Genomic DNA, 19421 nt, shown 5'->3' with positions numbered 1-19421 from the left:
CCTTCCCTCCGTGCCTGCACGTGCAGAGTCACCCAGGCTGGAATGAGCTACTCAAGAGGGAGCTCTGCAGTAACACATGCTTTTGTCCTGGGCTGAGGATTTCTCCATCTCCCTGCACCAGCAGGGATGACACTCTGTAAAGCGAACACCTGGGCCCCTAGGAACAACCAAGTCCCCTTTTCATTGCAATTTTGCCGTGTATCCACCAGGAGGGAAGGAAGGAAGGCAGGAGAAACCCTATAGAAACCCGGGATGAAATCACAGACAGAGGGATCACACAGCACCTCTGCAGGAGGCAAGGGCCAGATATCTTCCTCTGGTCCCATCTTGGGCAGGTTAGCATAGGAACCATAAAAACCCCAGCAGGAGCCCAGTATTCTGCTAAGCACCTAACAGAAAACCCCAGGCTAGAGTAAAAGCACCTCAGCAGTGCCTGGGAAGCCTGCAGTGACTGAGAGCTCGCTGCTCCTGTGTGTCCAGGTCACTGGAGTTTCAGCGGTGTTTTCTGCCTTTCCATATTCAAACCACACCCCTGCAGCCCCCGAAGACACTGCGGGAGCCATGTGTCCTGCCCCGCAGAACCCTCACCTCCCGTACCCCGGCCTCCTGCTCCGGGGAGGGCAGAGCCCACGGACTGCGGCCGGGCTCCCGGCCTGTGGCTCGGAGAGGGGAGGGCAGGGCCGGCGGTGGGGAAGGTGGGTCCGGGAGGCTGGACCACCCTCTCCTCCCCCGAGGTGGGGAGGGGCGGCCCGGCCGCTCCGTGAGTAGCCGTGGCTCCGCCCTGGGGTAGCCGTGCGGGCCGGGGCAGCACCCTGCCCGCCCCCGGGGCTGTGCGACCCCCAGGGCGGCCGCCGCCCGTGCCCCCGCCCCGCTCCTCGGGCCCATATAGCCGCGGGCGGCGGCTCCGCGCCTCCGTCCCGCCCCCGCCCACAGAGGGAGCACCCAGGTGTCTGCCCCCCTGCTTCCCGACAGATCCCTCTTCTCCTTCCCTGCCCGGCTCTTCCCGACATGGCTCTGTCCCTGGCCGGCCAGTCGATGCCCGGAGACGGCGGAGACTCTCTCGGGATGAGTCCCGCCGGCCTGGCCTCCTACTACCCCTCTTTCCTCCCTCCCGCCCCTTACTTCGAGACGGCCCCCGACTTCTTCCAGCCCCTGAAACCCTTGGGCGGGCTGGTTTCCTCCTCGCCGCCCCTGCCTCCCTTCACCTTCAGCAGGGTCCCCGCTTTTCTGAGCCAGCCCCCGCCCCTGCCCACCGACCCTTTCCCCAGCCTTCCTTTGCCCGTCTACACCAGGCTGCCGGCCCCCTTCCCTCCCAGTGAGGGCTCGGCCCTCGGGACGGGGGCCGCGGGGTCGCTCTCGCCGCCCTACCCGAGCCCCCCTCGCAGGGCTGCCCGCAGCCCGGGCACAGACGGGGCGGCGGGGCAGAGCTACAGGTACCACTTCACCGAGGAGGAGCTCAACGCGGTGCTGTACGGGGCACTCCGGAGCAGCCAGCCTACCGGGAACCTCCACGCCATCTCGGGGCTGCGGCTGGCCCCCGCCACCTCCGGTAAGGGGATATTCGACGGCGGCCAGAGGGGCACAGGGTGACACGGGCCGGCAGGGCGCTCCTTGCAGCCCGGTGTGCGGGAGGGTTCGGGGACAGTCCCAAAAAGGTGCAGGCATCCAGGCTGAAGTGCCATCGCCGGGGGCACGTCGGACTTTTTTTCCCCTGTGGTTTCTCGCGTTACGAGCCCGCACCTGGCAAAAGCCGGGCGGTGATTCGGGCTGCGGCCTTTGTCGAGGAGGTAGGATCCGCTCCTGCAGGGCGGGTGCCGTGCTGAAGAAGGGGTTCCTCTCCTGCAGGCGCTGCGGACTCGGCCGCCCCGCTGCTGGACCGGGACTCGCTGCAGCTACCCGAAGGTAGGGCCCGGCCCGCCCGCGCTGCGCTCGCCCGCGCCGCACCGCGCTCAGCCCCGTGTCACCCGCAGGGCTCGCCGTGCTCCGGGTGGCCTACGGGGACGTGTCCCAGCTCGGCGTCTTCTGCACGGACCCCATCCCGAAAGGAGTCCGCTTTGGCCCTTTCCAAGGCAAAGTGGTCAACACGAGCGAGATCAAGACTTACGACGACAACTCGCTGATGTGGGAGGTACCGGAGGCACCGTCGGGCTCACCCCGCACCCCCAGCGCGGGGCCGAGGCGAGGCTTTCGGCGTCCCCTTTTACCGTAGCCTGCAAGAGGGGCTCGGCCCAGTGTGGCTGGTGGGACTGCTGAGAGCGAGACGTGTGCGGTCAAACCTGATCCTTTTTTGTCTCCTCTCCAGATCTTTGAATACGGTAGTCTGAGCCACTTTATAGACGGGAAGGGAGCCGCTGGCAACTGGATGTCCCTGGTGAACTGTGCCAGGTTCCCCGAGGAGCAGAATTTGACGGCTATCCAGTGCCAGGGACAAATCTTCTACGAGAGTTGCAAGGAAATCTTCCCGAAGCAGGAGCTGCTGGTGTGGTACGGCGATTGCTACGTGCAATTTCTGGGCATCCCCATCAGCTTGAAGGGCATGGCAGAGGGGAAGAAACCCCCGCAGCACCCCGAAGGTGAGCCTGCCAGCAATCCCTTGGGGGACACTGCCCCTTATTCCCACGGACATGTGCCTGGCCTGGATTAGATTCACGCGAAGGGAGGTACAGAAACACAGGCATCACCTTTGTCCAGCTGTTTTATTTCAAAGACTTCCCAGACCCCGCAATGGTGGTGGGTGAGCGGTGTCCTGGGTCTGCCCGGTCCCTCGGGTCTGCCCGTCCTCCTTGGGATCCCCGGCCGCCCCTCCCTGAGCATCCAGCGCCCCGAGGTAGCTGCTTCCCCTCGGCACCGGCGAGTCCGGGGGCTGCACCGAGGGCTGCCGGCAGCGCGGAGCAAGAGGCTCCCCTTTCTTCGGCCGGCAGCCCGCTCCCAGTCCGCGGTTCCTCGGGGAGTTAAAAGCGTTGTTCGGTCTGACGATTGTAAAACATCTGGCGGTCTTGGGCTGAGTTCGCCTCGGCCCCGCGGGGCCGTCTTTCAAAGGGTCTCATTTTGGGAGGACGTGGGCTTTTCGGGGTTATTCCAGTTTTGGTCCTGTTTCATCTTACGCTTGCACACCTGACTTTCGCGTAATTGACGCTCTCAGTAAATGAGGCAGGCTGAAGTCGTTCCGATCCCGTAAAGCCAATATTGCTTGCAAAAGAAATGTCAAATGCACTTACGCCAAGAGGAGGGGAGGGTAGTTCTACTTGTAATGTACAGAAAATGTGATGTTTTTACAAGCACAACTTACGTATGGAGAATACGGATTTGTGCCAATGCGGGAAGAGCTGGAGCAGGGAAGGGATGGGTCAGCCGAATGCAGCAGAAAGGGAAAGAAGCAAATTGACGTGAAAATTTGGCATGGAAAATTCTGTACCTGTTGTCTTGAAGTGTCTAATTGAGACAGATGCTAAATTGTTCGTTTCATCTTAAGGCTTAACTTAAAGGCTTACTTTAATTAAAGATAGAAAAGGATGTATAAACGTCTGATTTTTTTCTGCTGTTTTTTCTAAATTCGGTGGTTAAAAATTAATTGAAATACAAAAAAAACCCACTCCAAAAGCTAAATAAATGTGTCATTTTGTTCAATAGTTATTCGAAAACGATAGAAAAGGTGTGCAAAATTACTTTTCCTTTTGGGATGGGAAGTAAAATTTGCGGACGATTCTTGGTAAGAAATGTCTCACAACGGTTCGGTACGGGGAGAAGTTTTTATGTGGGACTCTGAGTTGTTTTTTCACATGCTTTCTTGCTATTTATGGATATACGAGGATGAAATCCTGTTTTTTGCTGAAGTTAGCTGCTAAACCGAATAACATTAGCAGACTGTGGGCTCTGGTTTGCTTCCCTCCTTTAAAAAGGCAAGGGGAGCGCTGCGAACGCTCAGGAGACACGGCAGGAATTTTGTTAATATCGCCAGCATCCGTTTACAGCCGTTGCCCTCTCAGAGACTTTAAAGTTCCCTGTAGGGCTCCCAGCTCTGACAAAGATGCAGATTCGATCTGAATCCCTTTTGCCGTGGTGTAACGGAGAGGTGGCACTTTCCCTTCTGCTGTACAGAAGCCGGGGAGAGCTTCAAGTGTGAGCGCTGCGGCAAAGTTTTTGCCTACAAGTACTACCGGGACAAACACCTCAAGTACACCCGCTGCGTGGACCAGGGAGACCGCAAATTCCCTTGTCACCTTTGTGACCGATCCTTTGAAAAAAGAGACAGGCTGAGGATCCATATTCTCCACGTTCACGAAAAGCACAGACCTCACAAGGTGAGTCTGCACCCGGGTCTCTCCTCAGTCACTGGCTCTTCTGAGGGTACTTATTATTAGGTCTTCCTTTTGGTCCAGGTAAGATGCTGATAACATTCCTCCTCCTCCACTTTCCCAGGCAGTTTCCTGGTGGGGACTGCTCAGGAAGTGCAGTAATGCTTGGTTAAATAAATTTCATGGATTTGAGGTTAAGAAAAAAAAAATTCAAAAACCACGGTGTCAGTGAGAATTTTAAAAGAAACAAAATTTCTCCTGGGCTTTTTGGATGTTTGCATATGAGTGTTGCTCTTTTTCTTACACAGTGTAGGGTTAATTTGTGTTTAAAAGTGCTAGACTTGTCCAGGATCAGGGGAGAGATGTCTCTTGTCTGCTTCCCATACCCCATTCTTCGGTCTGAGAACTGACCCCAGCTTTATCTGTGTCTGTTGGACCAAACAGGGCTTAAAAGTTTTACATTCAGCGTGAAGCAGATTTTCAATTGATGAAAGCAAATCTTGTAGATGCTTTACTCATCTGCGCCAAATACCTTGCTTCTATCACCAATTTTCTCTAGCAGCACAGGGAATGGAGAATCAGACTTTTTCTAAAAGCTTGGGAAGGGCAAGTTCTAGTGCTTGAAATGGCACAACTGAATGAGTCCTCAAATTTCTCCAAGTATCTATTTTATAGATCATCCTACAATGTGTGGTTTTTTTTTTTTTTTTCAGAAAAATATTTTGTAACTAAAATGGCATTATTACAATGTCAGAATATCTGCATGGAATTGGTAGCAGATAAAAAGTATTCCATTAAATATGATGTATTAAATACCGTGTTATTAATTAATTTTCCTTTCCTTCACCTTGGTAAATTTAAGATTATTTTATTCTTTAGATAGTTTGTCTTTTAGGGAAAAAATTAAATCTGAGGCTTGATTTATATTTTTTAAGTGATTTTACAGAAATTTTCAGATTTTTATTGCTGAAAATCAACTGTCTATTCTGAAAAACAACAATTTTATGAAAACAATTTTGGCATAAATTATTTGAAATTTTGCATGGTTTTAATATATATATATATGTACATATGCAGGCAAATCTGTTTTTTAAAACCAGTCTAAACTTCTGGGTGTTTCAATTCATTGCAGCTTAAATTCACTCTTGTGTTTACAGATGAATACATAAATACATGTGTATTTCTTGATTATATGTAAAAAATGTGTATATCATCCACATTAACTTCCACGTTAACACATTTTCTTTTAACTTTGCAGTTACAGTCTTCCTTTTAACTTTGTTCGTTTTATTTTTTTTTCCCAGTGCTCTGTGTGTGGGAAGAGCTTTTCTCAATCCTCCAGCCTCAACAAACACATGAGGGTTCACTCTGGGGAGCGCCCCTACAAATGTGTCTACTGCAACAAGGTAAGGCAAAGCCCTGCCCCATCCCTTCCTCTGCTGTGCTTTGTTTCTTCTCTTCTTTCTTCCAAGGAAATGCTTTGTATTTAACTGGTAAGGAGGTAAGGAGGTATATATTCTGGGCAGTTGTGAGGTAAGGTGACAGGGCTGGATGAGACTGAAGAAGCAGGGTCTGGTCTCCATCTGACATGGAATTTGTGGTTCATCCCAGGTCAGTGATCTGCTGCAGAAATAAGGTCTAGGGAAGCTTCAGAGCATTTCAAATACCATCCAAAGCATGCAGCTAGATCAAATATCCCACTTTTTCATCAGATAGGTAATTTTTTGTCTTATTGACACTGCTTTTGCAGTGAAATAAACAGATTTGGTCTATAAACTGAACCTGGACAATTTGAATTTGTGCATGCTTCCCTTGAAATAGCAGGACTGTTGATGGGCAGATGGGCATGGAGGTTTTACTTTAAAAAGAACACAAAGAGAACCATACAGCTCTGATCAAAGGTGTGTTCTGCTGTTACTGCCCATCACAGCATGGATGATTCAGGTGAGCTGTCCTTGTGAAAGTACTGACAGCTCTTGCAGCAGACAGCATGTGGATGCACAGGCTGTTGAAAGAAGAATGTTGCTAGGGCTCCAAGTGCCATGGAGTGTCCATGCAATGCAGAAATCCCATCAGCAGTGGTAACCTGCTCCTGATTTTGTAGAGAGAGAAGTTTTGTTTATTACTGGCTGGACTAACACAAAGCTGAAATCCTTCCTGCTGTGAAGAATCTTAGAGGAAACTCCTTTTGATTATCATACTTTTTTGTCTCCCCATGATCCTAAAGATACTTGTATGCAGAGATTAGGATGAAATATTGTCCTTAATCTTCTGATCGCAGAAGGAGGTGGCAGAGCTTTATAGCCGGCTCTGTAAAGAGATCTCTAGGGGCGCTTGACCAGTCCCCAGCCAGCTCTGGTTGGACTGTTGTGGATTGGATCAGGTTAAACTGCTAGTCCTCAGGCTGCAGGATGCAGCTATCTTAGGACATAGCCATCATTTCTGAGGATGGAAAACTAGAGTCTGTTTTAATGAATCCTCACAGCTCCTCCTATGAAATTACAATTCTTCTTTGCCTCTTCTACTTCTAACAGTGGCTTTGATTTTCCAGTTCCTTTGCTGGAAATCAGTGGTCTCTTATTTCAGGAACATTGTGAGATTAAAGGAACAGTGCTGGGTCAACATCACCGTTTTTCCCCAAAATATATTTTTGCCCCTGATATACTCCTCCAAGAACTTATGTATAGGAGTCTGTGATCTTTTTGTGCCCTAAGGTTCCTAGTGAAAGGGTATCTAAGATGTACTGCTTTTTGCTGTGAAAACTTATTAGAGAGTATTTATTTTGTGTGGTCTGCAAATAGCACAGGACCTGAAATTGTCTCTCTTTGGATAAGAAAAAATGGAGAACACAAGGGCAACTTTACAATATTCCTGATCAAGTTTCAATGAGAGTTTTATCCCCAAATGGAGGAGAAGTCTTTATGACTCCGGTACTCAAACGTGTTAGTGGTGTGGGAACAGGCTGGAAACTCTGCCTGCTGAAAGAGAAGAGTATGATGGAACAGAGAAAATAAACCTGTAAATGATATATGGTGGACTGCATGCATGAATTTTAGCAGCTGAATCCCAGGACAGTCAAAGGGTTTAGCTTTTAAAACAAAAACTGGAAGGAAAGCCTGCATTGTGTTTCCCAAACATTAAGGAGCTGCAAAGCTAATTAAGGCAGTATTGACTTCTTCCCTCTGACATACAGAAGATATTTACTGGTGTCTTTGGTCAGAAATCTTTCTCTGAGCTTCATCTATCTCCATACACTCAGCCACATCTGTATAGCAATAGCTGTTGCCTTCTGATTCCTCGTTGTTGGGAGTTTTCATTATTTCTTTCCACTTAACCTGAGGATGTGAGCTATTTCAGGACTTAATTTTCAGGGTAACATGCTTCCCATGGGGTCTGGGTTAGCTGAAGGCAGGGATTTGCACATGTGAAAGCAAATTATATGCAACTCCATCTCCTTTCTGATGATCCCTGCCCTTCCAGGCCTTCACAGCATCCAGCATCCTGCGCACTCACATCCGGCAGCACTCGGGGGAGAAGCCCTTCAAGTGCAAGCACTGCGGCAAAGCCTTCGCCTCGCACGCGGCACACGACAGCCACGTGCGGCGCACGCACAGCAAGGACAGGGGCAGCACGTGCTCCCAGTGCGGCCAGCACTTCCCCGAGCAGGAGGAGTACAACTTCCACATGAAGATTCATGCTGCTCACTAGTCAGGAACCCTGTGGATGTGTCCTGGACCAGCTCGTGTGTCCGTCGGTCTGTGTGTGTCTGTTTGTGCGTGGCTGTGTGCACAGTGCAGCAGGTGACACTCGCCGTGGCTCTGGGTGTGGGTCTGGTCTCTGGACCCAGGGCACATGACTGAGCACAGGGAACAGGATATATCCTGATGCCTCTCTGTCCCTCCTCCCATACCCTAATCTCTAAAGCCAGGAGGGAATTCTACCTCTCAAACCCACTTTGTGCACAAATATCACTGTGAGGAGTGTTTCTTCATCCCTAGTGCTTGTGGACTTCCTGGTGCAGCCTGTATCAAAGCTTGTGCAAGGAGTGTTTTTATCAGGTGCACCTCTCAAAGCTGATGTAACCTGTTTGTGTTATTTGACCACAGGTATATGGGCTGCTTACCTTTAACCTGTCTTTTGGTGGTGTTCTATTCAAACGTGAACTTCCTCAGAGATACTGACTGCTGGACCAACAGAGAGCTTTTTTAAATCATTCTGCTGCTGGGAGACTGAGAGCTCCAGGACTGTGAGAGCAGCCCTTCCAGGGGGTGCTGGATGCTTGGTTAACCCAGAAGGGGAGAAGTGGGGTGTGGTAAGATATGTGCATGCCTCATATCCCACCTAGAAGAGATAGTGGAGGTTGGTTTTGTCTTCTCAAGAATTTGGAGGACCAAACATGGTGATATTCCTAAGCAGCAGTGAGCCAGCCAGTGGGTGGATAATGAGCAGTCAAGTGACCTCACAGAGGGGTTTCACTGTGGACTCAGAACAGGCCAGAGGCAAGCACAATCCCAGCGGTGGGCTCTTCTTTCTGAATTTTCCTGAAACTGGCCAAGTGAATCCCTGCAGTAAACCCTGATATGAAAGGTGGGCCCCTCTGCTTCCTCCTGGCCTTATGTTGGATGACTGTTATAGTGACAATCCCTTCCTTTGCTCAAAATTTTAAGATTTAAAGTGATATCAGGACTCCTCAGTGCCTAAAACTCTGCACATGGAATTCCTTCCCCAGCCTGCAGGAAAGGCTTTGCTTCCATGGGAGAACTGGAAGGTGTCATCCTCCATGTCTCTGGCCATACAAGCAAGGCAGGAGTGATTTGTGCATGTTTATGTACTTTCAAAATTGTTAAGAATTCTTAAGAAAGTGGGATTCCATACCAATGTGAAATCTTAACTAGGAGGCTTATCCAAAAGCCCGTGCTGAAGGACTGCTAAGGATAGGGAGTGTTGTAATTGGTATAGAAATTTTTATTTTCACTGAGTGATCACTACAACTGGCAGGAGACTGTGCATATGAGGGCTCACCGTGTCATTGGGACTGTGTGCTGCATCCAGGAGGACTAATGGAAGTCCTTTCTGGAGCTTGTTAATAAGCACAGGTAGTTCAATATTACTGGGATGATAAAATTCTCTTTGAAGTATCCCAGATCAGCTAAGATTAACAAGAATTTTGCACATAAAACATAAGAAAATAAAGTTTTTATTTTGTGCCAACTTTAACGGTCTCTTTAAATACGGTGTAAAAGTAGAAAAAATATTACTTGTGCATTTAATAATAATGTGCAGATACTGTATCCTTAAATACATTGTTTTGCACTAGTTTTTATAAGTTTTTTGTATTTAAAGTTGCTCTGTTCTCATTGTTTTCATGTTAAAATATTTTTTATATATTTGTTGAATCACTTACTGGTAAACAAAATAATGAGGCCCAGCACTAACTAGGGAGTATCTGAAATAAGCAGTCCATTTGTATTGTATGTTTACACATGTAGGTTTTAGGGTAGAATAAAATTCATGCTCTGACTATTGGTTTTTGCCAAATGCCAAATATTACTATAATACAGCAGGCAATTTTTTTTTACATATTGAGGGCTGAATCCCTGGGCCCTAGATAGGTTAAATTCACTCCTGAGCAGAAAATTATCACAGTACTTACGTGTACAAACCATGCTGTAGAACAGGTAGAGGAACTGAACACTTTTTCCGGCTGCCTGCTTTTAGGAGGATAGATAGAAGCATACAAAATCCTGGCCAACAGAAACAAGAATTATGTATGTGAAGCCTTTGTTAGTTCAGTCTCTTTAAAAAATGGTGAAATAAACTACCTACTAATGAAGAAAATATTATGACTAGGAATGGCTTTGAAGTACTGTGAAATGTCTGGTTAACTTCCCATGCAGGTAACCTCCTTTTTTGTTCTGAATGAAGGTTGTACATTTAAATGGTGCCTCTGTAGTGCTCTTGTGTGTGTCTTCTTTTTCTTAAAGAAACCTCTAATGCATTTTTGCTAAATTATTTGCACCTTACTATGGTATTTGATGTGTTGCCTGTAAAGGAGTGTGTGAAGGGTTATACTTGTACTTGTGATTGAAGGTACTGGCTGTCTTGCACATTAAAACCATATATTTAAATTTTCATGTTCGTTATTGTGCAGAAAATTACACTATGAAGAGCCAATAAGAGACAGAGGAGTCCTGCAAATTTATTTAAACAAAGGGAGGGAGAGTCCACTGGGTTTGGGGAGATTCAGTCCCCTTTTTATCCTAAACTCCCGGCCACTTGATGCCCTCTTCCTTTCCCCATTGGCTGAGATACAGCCTTCCCTGCCTTGAACATGTCATTTTTCCCCAAAGTTCAGAAGAGAAGACTGTCTAGGTTCTGCAACAGACTTTGCCTGGACCCATTTTTCTATTACCATAAATTTCAGGAGTTGAAGCTGTAGTCAAACTGAATGGGCTCTGTAACACTTGCAGCATGAGGTTGGTTGAGACAGCAAGACCCATCTCAAAGACATTAACACTGGTTTGTCCTAATGACCCTCACTCATCGAGTTGTTTATAAAGACATTAGGACCCAGCTTTCCTATTATTAATATTATTACATTCATGCAAATAAATAAAAATTTTTGGAGGCTACAGTGCACACTAACGGGCTATGGCTTTTTTTCTGACAGATGCAGAGTTGTGTGTTTAAGGTACTAGTAAATAGATGAAGAGTGTTTTCTGGCGTTATTTGTAAGCTGTTACAGAGTCAAACTGTCGCCTATTGGGAAGTCCTTATCCTGCTGATAGGCTAACTGCACAAGAAGTCAAAAGCGCCCAGTGTCTTGATGGATTTGGTCTTTAGTGCCCCAGCAGTTCATGAAAGCTGAGACCATTCAGTTCTGGATTGAGTTCACTCCCACTTGCAAGCAAGATGATGGGTCCAGATTGAGCACTAAAAAGAATTAAACTACCTTGTAGCATTTTACTACCCTATGGAGTCATCCTCCCTTTTGAACAGCGAGTCCCAGCTGGGCTGGGGCTGGGGACAGTGAGGCTGGCACTTGGCTCTCCACCCTTCACAGCAGGGTGGGGAGAAATGGATCAGGAAGAGAGGTCAATCTGAGCCACCTGTCAAGACCAAGGCAGATTTTAGCTTTCTGAAATGAAAATGCACTGACTGTCAGAGCAAACAGATTGCTGTTCAGGTAGGGGTTAGGAGAGATTAGGGAATGCTCCTGTAGTCTACCTATACCCCGTGTGTCCAGTGAGCTGAGGTTTTCCTCCCTCAGGAAAGGATTTGCACATTTACTTGCACCTTTTGTGGCTGTGCTCTCGGTTGCTGAGTGAATGTGCAGCTCCAGTCAGCTCATCCAGCAGTGAGGTTTTGGATATTAATACATACAACTATGAAGGAGGGGAGACAGAGGGGGCTTGTGTGCCTGCTGCACTTTTTTATCTGGCAGGTTCCCAGAATGACTGCATGGCACAAAAGGACGTGTGCAAGAAAAAGGCTGCATTGCAAGTTCAGCAGAAAAGAGAGTATTTGTGACCATGTGTTAAGGCTCAGTTCTTTTGCCGGGCAGTCCTGGCTGCCAGGTCTGTCCTGAGCAGACACCGTGGTGCTCCATGCTCCTGCAGCTATTTCTGAGCTGAGGCAGCAGGAGGGACATCCCTGCAGTTCTCAGGGGGCTGGGCTATGACTTTTCACACTGGACTAAATTAATCTCTTCCATTTCTTTGGATCTTCAAATATAGGACAGAAGTGTTATTTTCCATGGCAGTAACTACAGTTATACACTATGTGCAAAATCGCATGTTTCACACTCAGTTTGCCTTAAAAGTGGCTGTGAGGTGATGTCACATTGTCACTGCATTCACTAAGGCAAAGGATGTGTGCGCACCCTGGCTCTTCTTTCCCTTAACTCAGATTAAAATGGTCCTGCCAACAGGAGCATCAAGACAAGTCCCTGGGACTAATCACTCCTGTGAGACACTAGCTGATTTTAAGTGTTCTGCATTAACTCTGTCAGAGTTTTTTAAATGTCGATAGAAAGTGATCTAAATAGAGTGTGAGGGCAATCAACTGTTTTGTTGGAGCAGAGGGGTGCGGGGAGAGAGACTGAGTGATGCTAACTCCTGAAATGCTCCTCCTGGGTAAATGACAATGGGGACACAAAAAGAAAAGGTGGTCCCAGAGCTCAGGCTTGCAAGTGTGAGAGAACAAAAGGCCTGGCCACGGACATCTGCTGCCTCTAGCATCTCCTGCATATCCCTGTTTTTCAAACACCTGGTCCCCAGCCCCTGCTGTCCCAGTCCCTGTCCTACTGCTCACTCTGAAGAACAGGGAGGTGGTCAACCACTGAAGGAAGGTGAAAAGCAGCAAGGAGCTTAGTGAATTGAAGATAATGCCACAAACAAATATTGGTCAGTGCCAAACTCTCGATTTAACGAGAGAGATTATTTACCAGAGGAGCCCTGACTGGCTGACCCCTTCTTGAACAAACCATTCCTTGTATCCCCAGCCTCCCACAGGCCTTCGCAGCAAGTGCAGGTGTTTGTTTCACCCCTACAGATACAGTCACAGTCACCTTCATTTCCCTTTCTCTCCAGATACACATGCCCTTGCACATCCTCCCTCTGTCTCTCCTTAACACACTTAGTGCGGGGCCTTGGGCGCATGAGGGGGTCTGTCTTTGCTCTCTCCTTTTGCTCTTTTCCAACCTTTGGTGAAACACCTCCAGACTCTCAGTCTGTGTTTTTATGGTGTTTCACTCAAGCTTTAAAAGGGCTTCATCTCCACCAGTGAACAGCTTTTCTGAAAAGCCAGTCCCCTCGAAGGTTCCTGGGGCTGGGTGCTGACAACTGGGGCTATGCAGCAGCACCAGAGGAGAGTAAAAGCCCCTCTGCCTCTCCTGCAGACTAGAGTGACTATTCCTTCTCCATCCCCAGCCAGCCACTCTGCAGCAGCCTTGCTGTAGGGGCTGTCCTGAAACCCCAGCTTATCTCCACGGCAGCAGTGGCAAACCAGACTCAAACTCAGGGGACTAGTCTTTGTGCCGGGCCTAACCTCTGGCTGGCCCAGCAATTCAGTAGTGTAGAGAGCACTTTTGATGCCTTACTGCGAGAATGCCACACAGTCCTGCAAACTGCAGTGTTATCAGCCTGCAAAGTAGCAGTGAGAAAATGCAATCCTCTCACTTTGACTGCAGGGACTTGAACAGAGCCAGCAGGAGATACCTTAGGCATGAACAGAAATGCAGCAGCACAGAAAACACCCACTGGGAATGAAGAAAGGAGAAAGGGATGATTACTTGGATTATACTGGCCGAAAAGTGTAATTCAGAGATAATCCCTGAAGTGAAGTCAAGCTGTGAGACCCACACTTCTCAGAGAGTAAGGGTAAGTCCATCCTCTAGGTAAATCTAAGTGGGGTCAGTGGCATTCCCTCTGGAGCTGCAGAGGGTCAGTGCAGTGGTGGTGGGGGTGTTGTGAGAAGTCACTCCCCGGAGAAGTTTCACATTCCCACAAGTGACCCCAGTGCGGGGGCCAGGGCAGGCCCACAGCAGTGCTGAGGGCCAGCTGGGGGATCACCTGTATTGATCCTCTGCTAGCTGTCAAGGTGGAGGGAAAGACTCTGCCACAAGCTCGGAGCTCTTAGCTGAGCGGGAGCATAAACACCCCATTAAAGGTTTCATTCAATAGCAATCTTTACCAAAGTAAATGGACAGCAGCAGCTCCCCTGCCCCCAGTCCCTAATGCAAGAGCCATTATGGAGCAGGATGGCAGCACACGGGAATGTGTATTTCTGTAGTATCAGTTTCACCAATAGAGTCTTTTAATGAAAAGTGGATTTGGGTACTAATTTTTTTTTTTTTTAGGGATGTGATAACCCCCATGAAACAACCCAAGTTGCCACTTTTCTTGAGCCTCCCCCCAGAGCTTGATGTTTGGCTGTTTCCCACTGATGTCCTCATCAGTATGCAGAGAGTGGGAACATGGGCTGGCAGCATCCTGCTTCTGCTGCTACTGTGCATGGGCAAGACAGGAGCAGAAGTGCTGGAGATGGAAGTGCTGAAGCATGCCGGGGGACTGGGGGTTTTCCCTCCCATGAGCTATGTGCAAGTGCTGAAAGAGGGACAGTCCGGCCCCTGGAGGACAGGATTTTACTTTCGTTGTGTGTCTGGAGCTGCCTTCTTGAAAGCTCCTTTCCTTATGATGGCAGCAAAAGAAGGCTCCACAGCATGGCTCTGAAGGGAGCGGGGCCCAAATGCCACACACTGTAACAAGCCTGATTCAGAAGTTCACTAGTCAAAACCAGTTTTTCTCTCTCAACTTTGGTGGAACTCCAGTCAAGAGTAATGTGAAATCTTGTCTGGATATCACACTAGGTTTCTGTTTAACCCATGCTTCTTCTTCTAAGACTTTCTCTTAGTTTCAGAGCTGGAGAGATCACAAACACAGTTAGTGTAATACACACAAAACAAAATTCAACTTGAAAAAACGTGCCACCAAAAGGGAAAGTTCCTGGTTAAGAGATATTTTGTTATTTGTTCAAGCATCTGAGTTCTTTACTCATCCTCCACCAAGCCCCTCCCCAACGGTGTCCTCAGCCTTACGTTTTGGAGATTTGAGAAAGCAGGGATGGAGAGGGACCCCTTCAGGTAAACTGGTTTTTTTGAGTTGCTTTCCATCAGAGAGTTCAAATCTGCAGACATGGAAGCAACCTCAGAGAAAATCAGTCTGATCTTAACTCCTGGTGAGGAAGGTCCCTGAATTTAGGGCTTTTAAAATCATTTTCTGTTTCTATGCTGATGTAACACTGCTATCTCAATGTTAACATACCTTGTTTCTATATATTGGATTTTTTATCTAGTTGGAGTAACTGGCCAAATCTATTCAGATGGTCTGTCTATCCCAGTTTAGTTGTTGATGGTTTTGTAAGTATAAGACATAAGCAGTAAGGCCTGGCATGACAAAAACATTCTTCCTTTATAGCTTTCATTGATTTTGTCTCCTGGGAGCTGTTTTGGCCAAGATGTTATTATAACAAAAAAAAAAAAAAAAAAAAAAAAAAGTTCTATGGGAGAGTTAAAGGAGAACAGTTGTTCTTCTGAATAAGAGAAAACAATTTAATTTTGCAGAAATTCAGAAGAGAAGGAAAACAAAAGCTGTTCCCAGCATTTAAAACCTCCCCCAAAATCTGTGCAGCTTTTTGGTCTGTGATGCTTCTCTTTAACTGTCTATCTGTCTCATAGATAGATCGTTTATTTTTCTAGCAGTGATGAGGAAATAAAAACTATTATAAAACCTTAAAAATTTTATCTTTGCATTTTCCGCAGTCTATGTCTTTGGGAATCATCCTCCCAGCAACAAACTTTCACTGGGATAGAATAATAGCAAGTTATATAATGTAATGTATTATGATAGTCAAAGATGATGCTTATTCTGTGCTTTTAATCACTGTCTTGGGAGAACCCTGACTTATTTCCATAGTACTTATGACACAAAGCATTAAACTTGTATGGTAATAATAAGTAGTACTAATTGGGTTAAAATCAAAATTATATTCTGGATTATGAGATGCTGTTTTATGTAACTGTATGGTTGTACTGATAACCCCCTCCTCTGCACTGTGTAGGCATTTTCCAAGTGTGTTCACCATTCTTAACAGAATATTACTGGTTTTTTGATTTTATTTGTGTGTACATATACACACACATATATGTAGATTTGTGTACATATAAGTTTGGTCATGCATGTGTGTAATGTCTGTTAAAACTTGAAAAGTCAAGCAACACTGAAAATTCAAGGAAACTGAATATAGAATTAATAACTAGCCACTCTCAGTTTCATTACTACTTGGATGGCATTCATGTTGCAAAAGATAGTGAATTTGCTAAGGAGCTGCTTTTCAAGAAGTTCTGTGACATTCAAACTAGGTACTCAACACTTATCAACTTTTTTCCAGCCCTGAAATGCTGATGAGCAGAAAACTTCACAGCAACGGCAGATGGCAGTCACTCTTGTCCTACAGCTGCCGACAGCTGCTGTTCTAACACTTCATACCCTTTCCAGTCGTTATGTCATGTTGATATTTGGCATCCCTCGCATATTTGTTTTTTTACATTCCCTAAACCCTTCTGTAAAAGGAAAGAGCTGACGGTGCCCAGCTGAAGTGATAAGTCCTTTGAAGCAGCTTTGCTGGTAATACCTTTTAGCGTCTGCTTTTGTGGAAGCTGCTCTACTGTGTTACTAAATTGGTATTGATCTGTGCTGCGTAGGTCCGTATTTGTCAAGCTTTCAAAGACATATTATCAAAGATTTCTACATGAGAGAGTAATTAAAGGTCAACCTCATAAACAGTTATAACACCCAAGGCCAAAGGGGAGTTTTCACAGCCATCAGAAACTCACCAGAAATTTAACCTGCCGTGGTTTAATGGGAGGTGCCTTGGCTGCAGCTCGGTTATGTGGTGGCTGGGGAGAGCCCGGGCACTGTGGTGGGCTCAGCAGGGCATTGATGAGAGCAGCCCACCAGCCCTGCCTCTGCTCACCCCTTCTGCACGTACAGTCGCACATGAACACTTGCCCATTTCTTCTTGCATTTGGGCAGATGCCTTCCCCAAGCCAGGGGCTCGGCGGCATTATGTGTGGCTGTACACACAGCAGTCCCCGGGGGGCTGTGAGGAAGAGCTTTGAACCCGCTGTTGGAGCCATTCCCCTGGGAGGGAGGCACGCAGCAGCCCCCTGCCCACCTCCCGCCTGCCAGCAGGCAGCCACAACTTACTTTCCTCCAGCATCAGGCTCTCTTTTCTCTTCACTGCTTGTCAGCACTCGCAGGGTATGGAGTAGAAGAAAATTAAGCGATTACACGGTTTAGTGGGTTAATGTATGGCCCCAGAAGGAGGACAAATATTTTACAAATTCAATCCATCTTTCCCTTGATAAACATGACATTTAAAGGTGTCAATGCTCGAGGCAGTCAGCTCAGTTAACTACCTTCAGAGTGGTAAGGAGGTCTTTTAGTACTATTCATCACCTTAAAGACTGTGCTCTTCACACACAGTCTCATGAGTTTGGATTATTTTACATAAATCTGCAAGAAATGGAGAGGTTCCTTTTTTTTCTTCTTCCCCCTAAACAGCTAAAAGACTATTGCAGGCTTTTACCTGTTTCCATTCACTTAGATGGAAGTAAATCAAGGAGTTTATTGGGTTTTTTATACCCAGATCTTTAAAGATTCTATCACAATCAAATATTTAATTTCCCAGAGCAAGCGTGTGCAGTCTGTTTGTTAATTCATCTTGTATTTTTTGCAGTTGGTGGTAAAATATTCAATTAACTTAGAATTGCAAATGAGAATCCGTCAGATATTGTCTGTTGTGACCAGCCATCTAAAACAGGGCAAAACATATCTGAATCAGCTTGAGGAATTAGAATCTCAGCAGGACTTGACTTGCTGAGGTGTGGGATGAAAACTCATGATTTTTCTATCACTTTTTTTGTATCAGGAAAACACCAGGCTTTGTTGGACACTGCTTTCAAATCTCTAGTGCACATTTGAAATGGAAGCATCTCCAGGTACAAGATTTTTCTAATATTTAACACCGTGCCACTTTTTAAAGAATGCCACTTTAAAGAATGTTACTTTAAAAAATTTAAAGAACACCACTCCCTCCCCAAGTGATGCTTCCAAAGAACACTATGTTCTTCCACAATCGATTAATATGTTTAATAGGAAAATGCTGACTTCCTGAACTGCAGCTTGAGAGCAGAAAGGCAGATATCACAGACACAGTCAGGACACATTGATGGTGGTGGGCACGGTTTTCATATAAATACAGAGGCTTGATGCTCAGCTTCCCACAGGGCCAGTAGATCATGTGTTTGTGAGGCAAATTATTGTGTGTGACAATAAAAAAAACCTCTGTTAGGATTCTTGTCCTGCTGATTGATGAGAGAGCATGGTAAAATCAGATTTACCAATGAATGTCACTTCAGAATTAACAAAGCTGATAGGAATGTAGCCAGCAGCAACATTAATTTCTCTAGGAATGAGTTTCCTCCCCTCCTCCTGGGGGCTTATTGCCTGCACTAATAGGGCCTGGGGTCTTTTCCTGATAGATGCCTGAATGTCAGGCAGCAGATTTTAGGATAATAATGACAATGATTCTGATAATGGCCGGCTCTGTAGCCTAAAGCTGGCAATGAGGAGTGTGAAAGCATCTTGGCCCAGGCAGGCACAGCACTTTCCTCCCTTCCTGCTGTGAGATTATCTCCACCCTCAGGAGTTTAACCTGCTATGAGGAGCAACCTTCTTTGACTTGCTCTGTTCTGACACTGGGATTGTCATGTAGCGGTATTTTAAAACGTCCCTATTGATTCCACTACAATGACTCTTTTGTAATACAATGACCCCAGTCCTGGAGCTTCTGGCCCAGCTGAGCTGGTTTAGGCTGTACCAGCTGTGTAGAGCAGGCTCTTGGCCAGGTTGGTCTCTTCCAAACAGCTTCCTTGCTGATTTCTGAGTGCCACTTTCTCCAAGGCACTGTTACAGCAGCCAGGACAAGGTGGAAGCCTGCAGCAGAGGGGAATATTAGAGTATTTTACTGACCTTCTGTTATTCAGTGGTTCTCTGCTGAAGGAGGGCTTTCTCAAGACACTTAAAGTGGGAGCAGGGCTGATTGTCCCTGACTAAAACTTGAGAAAACTAAAGTAGTTATGTTTTAATGTCCCAGTGTGATGCCAATTTACACTTTTTGTCCTTAGATCTTCATAGGCTTGTGTAAAGACAGATGAGGATAACAGTTCTTATTTTCCAGCTGGGGGCGGGGGGAAGATCCACAGATCAGTTAAATTGTTTTGTTTGTACTGCAGAGACTGATGCCCAAAATAGAGCCCAAATACATGTCAATGGACCTCAAAAATAATTACTATACTAAAGGGAGAAACAAACGTACTTCCCACAGCCCACTTTGCTTCCTTCTCCCATCTGGACATATCATCCAAGGGAAACAGCCTCAGGGCATGGCCTCGTGTCATCTCCACAGCCCGCTGCGGACCAGCCTCTGGTTTCTGTGCTCTGCTGCACGTTGCTCCTCGCAGTGTATGGAGGGCGTGGGGGCAAAGAGCAATAAAGGAACAAT

General features: G+C 46.7%; 1 protein-coding gene across 1 annotated transcript; it reads left to right on the top strand.

Moving 5' to 3' along the window:
- Window positions 1-1008: 1008 nt before the first annotated feature.
- Window positions 1009-8003, top strand: PRDM14 (PR/SET domain 14). Its single transcript, XM_066334623.1, is given in 7 exon segments — window positions 1009-1292; window positions 1374-1655; window positions 1846-2128; window positions 2303-2573; window positions 4099-4301; window positions 5600-5701; window positions 7776-8003. Coding segments are annotated over 7 exon segments (1653 nt in total).
- The last annotated feature ends 11418 nt before the right edge of the window (window positions 8004-19421 follow it).

The sequence above is a fragment of the Sylvia atricapilla genome, chromosome 1 (assembly GCF_009819655.1).
Source record: "Sylvia atricapilla isolate bSylAtr1 chromosome 1, bSylAtr1.pri, whole genome shotgun sequence".
Lineage (NCBI taxonomy): Eukaryota > Metazoa > Chordata > Aves > Passeriformes > Sylviidae > Sylvia > Sylvia atricapilla.
Note: the sequence above shows the minus strand (reverse complement) of the source record. Positions and strands in the feature narration are given on the sequence as shown.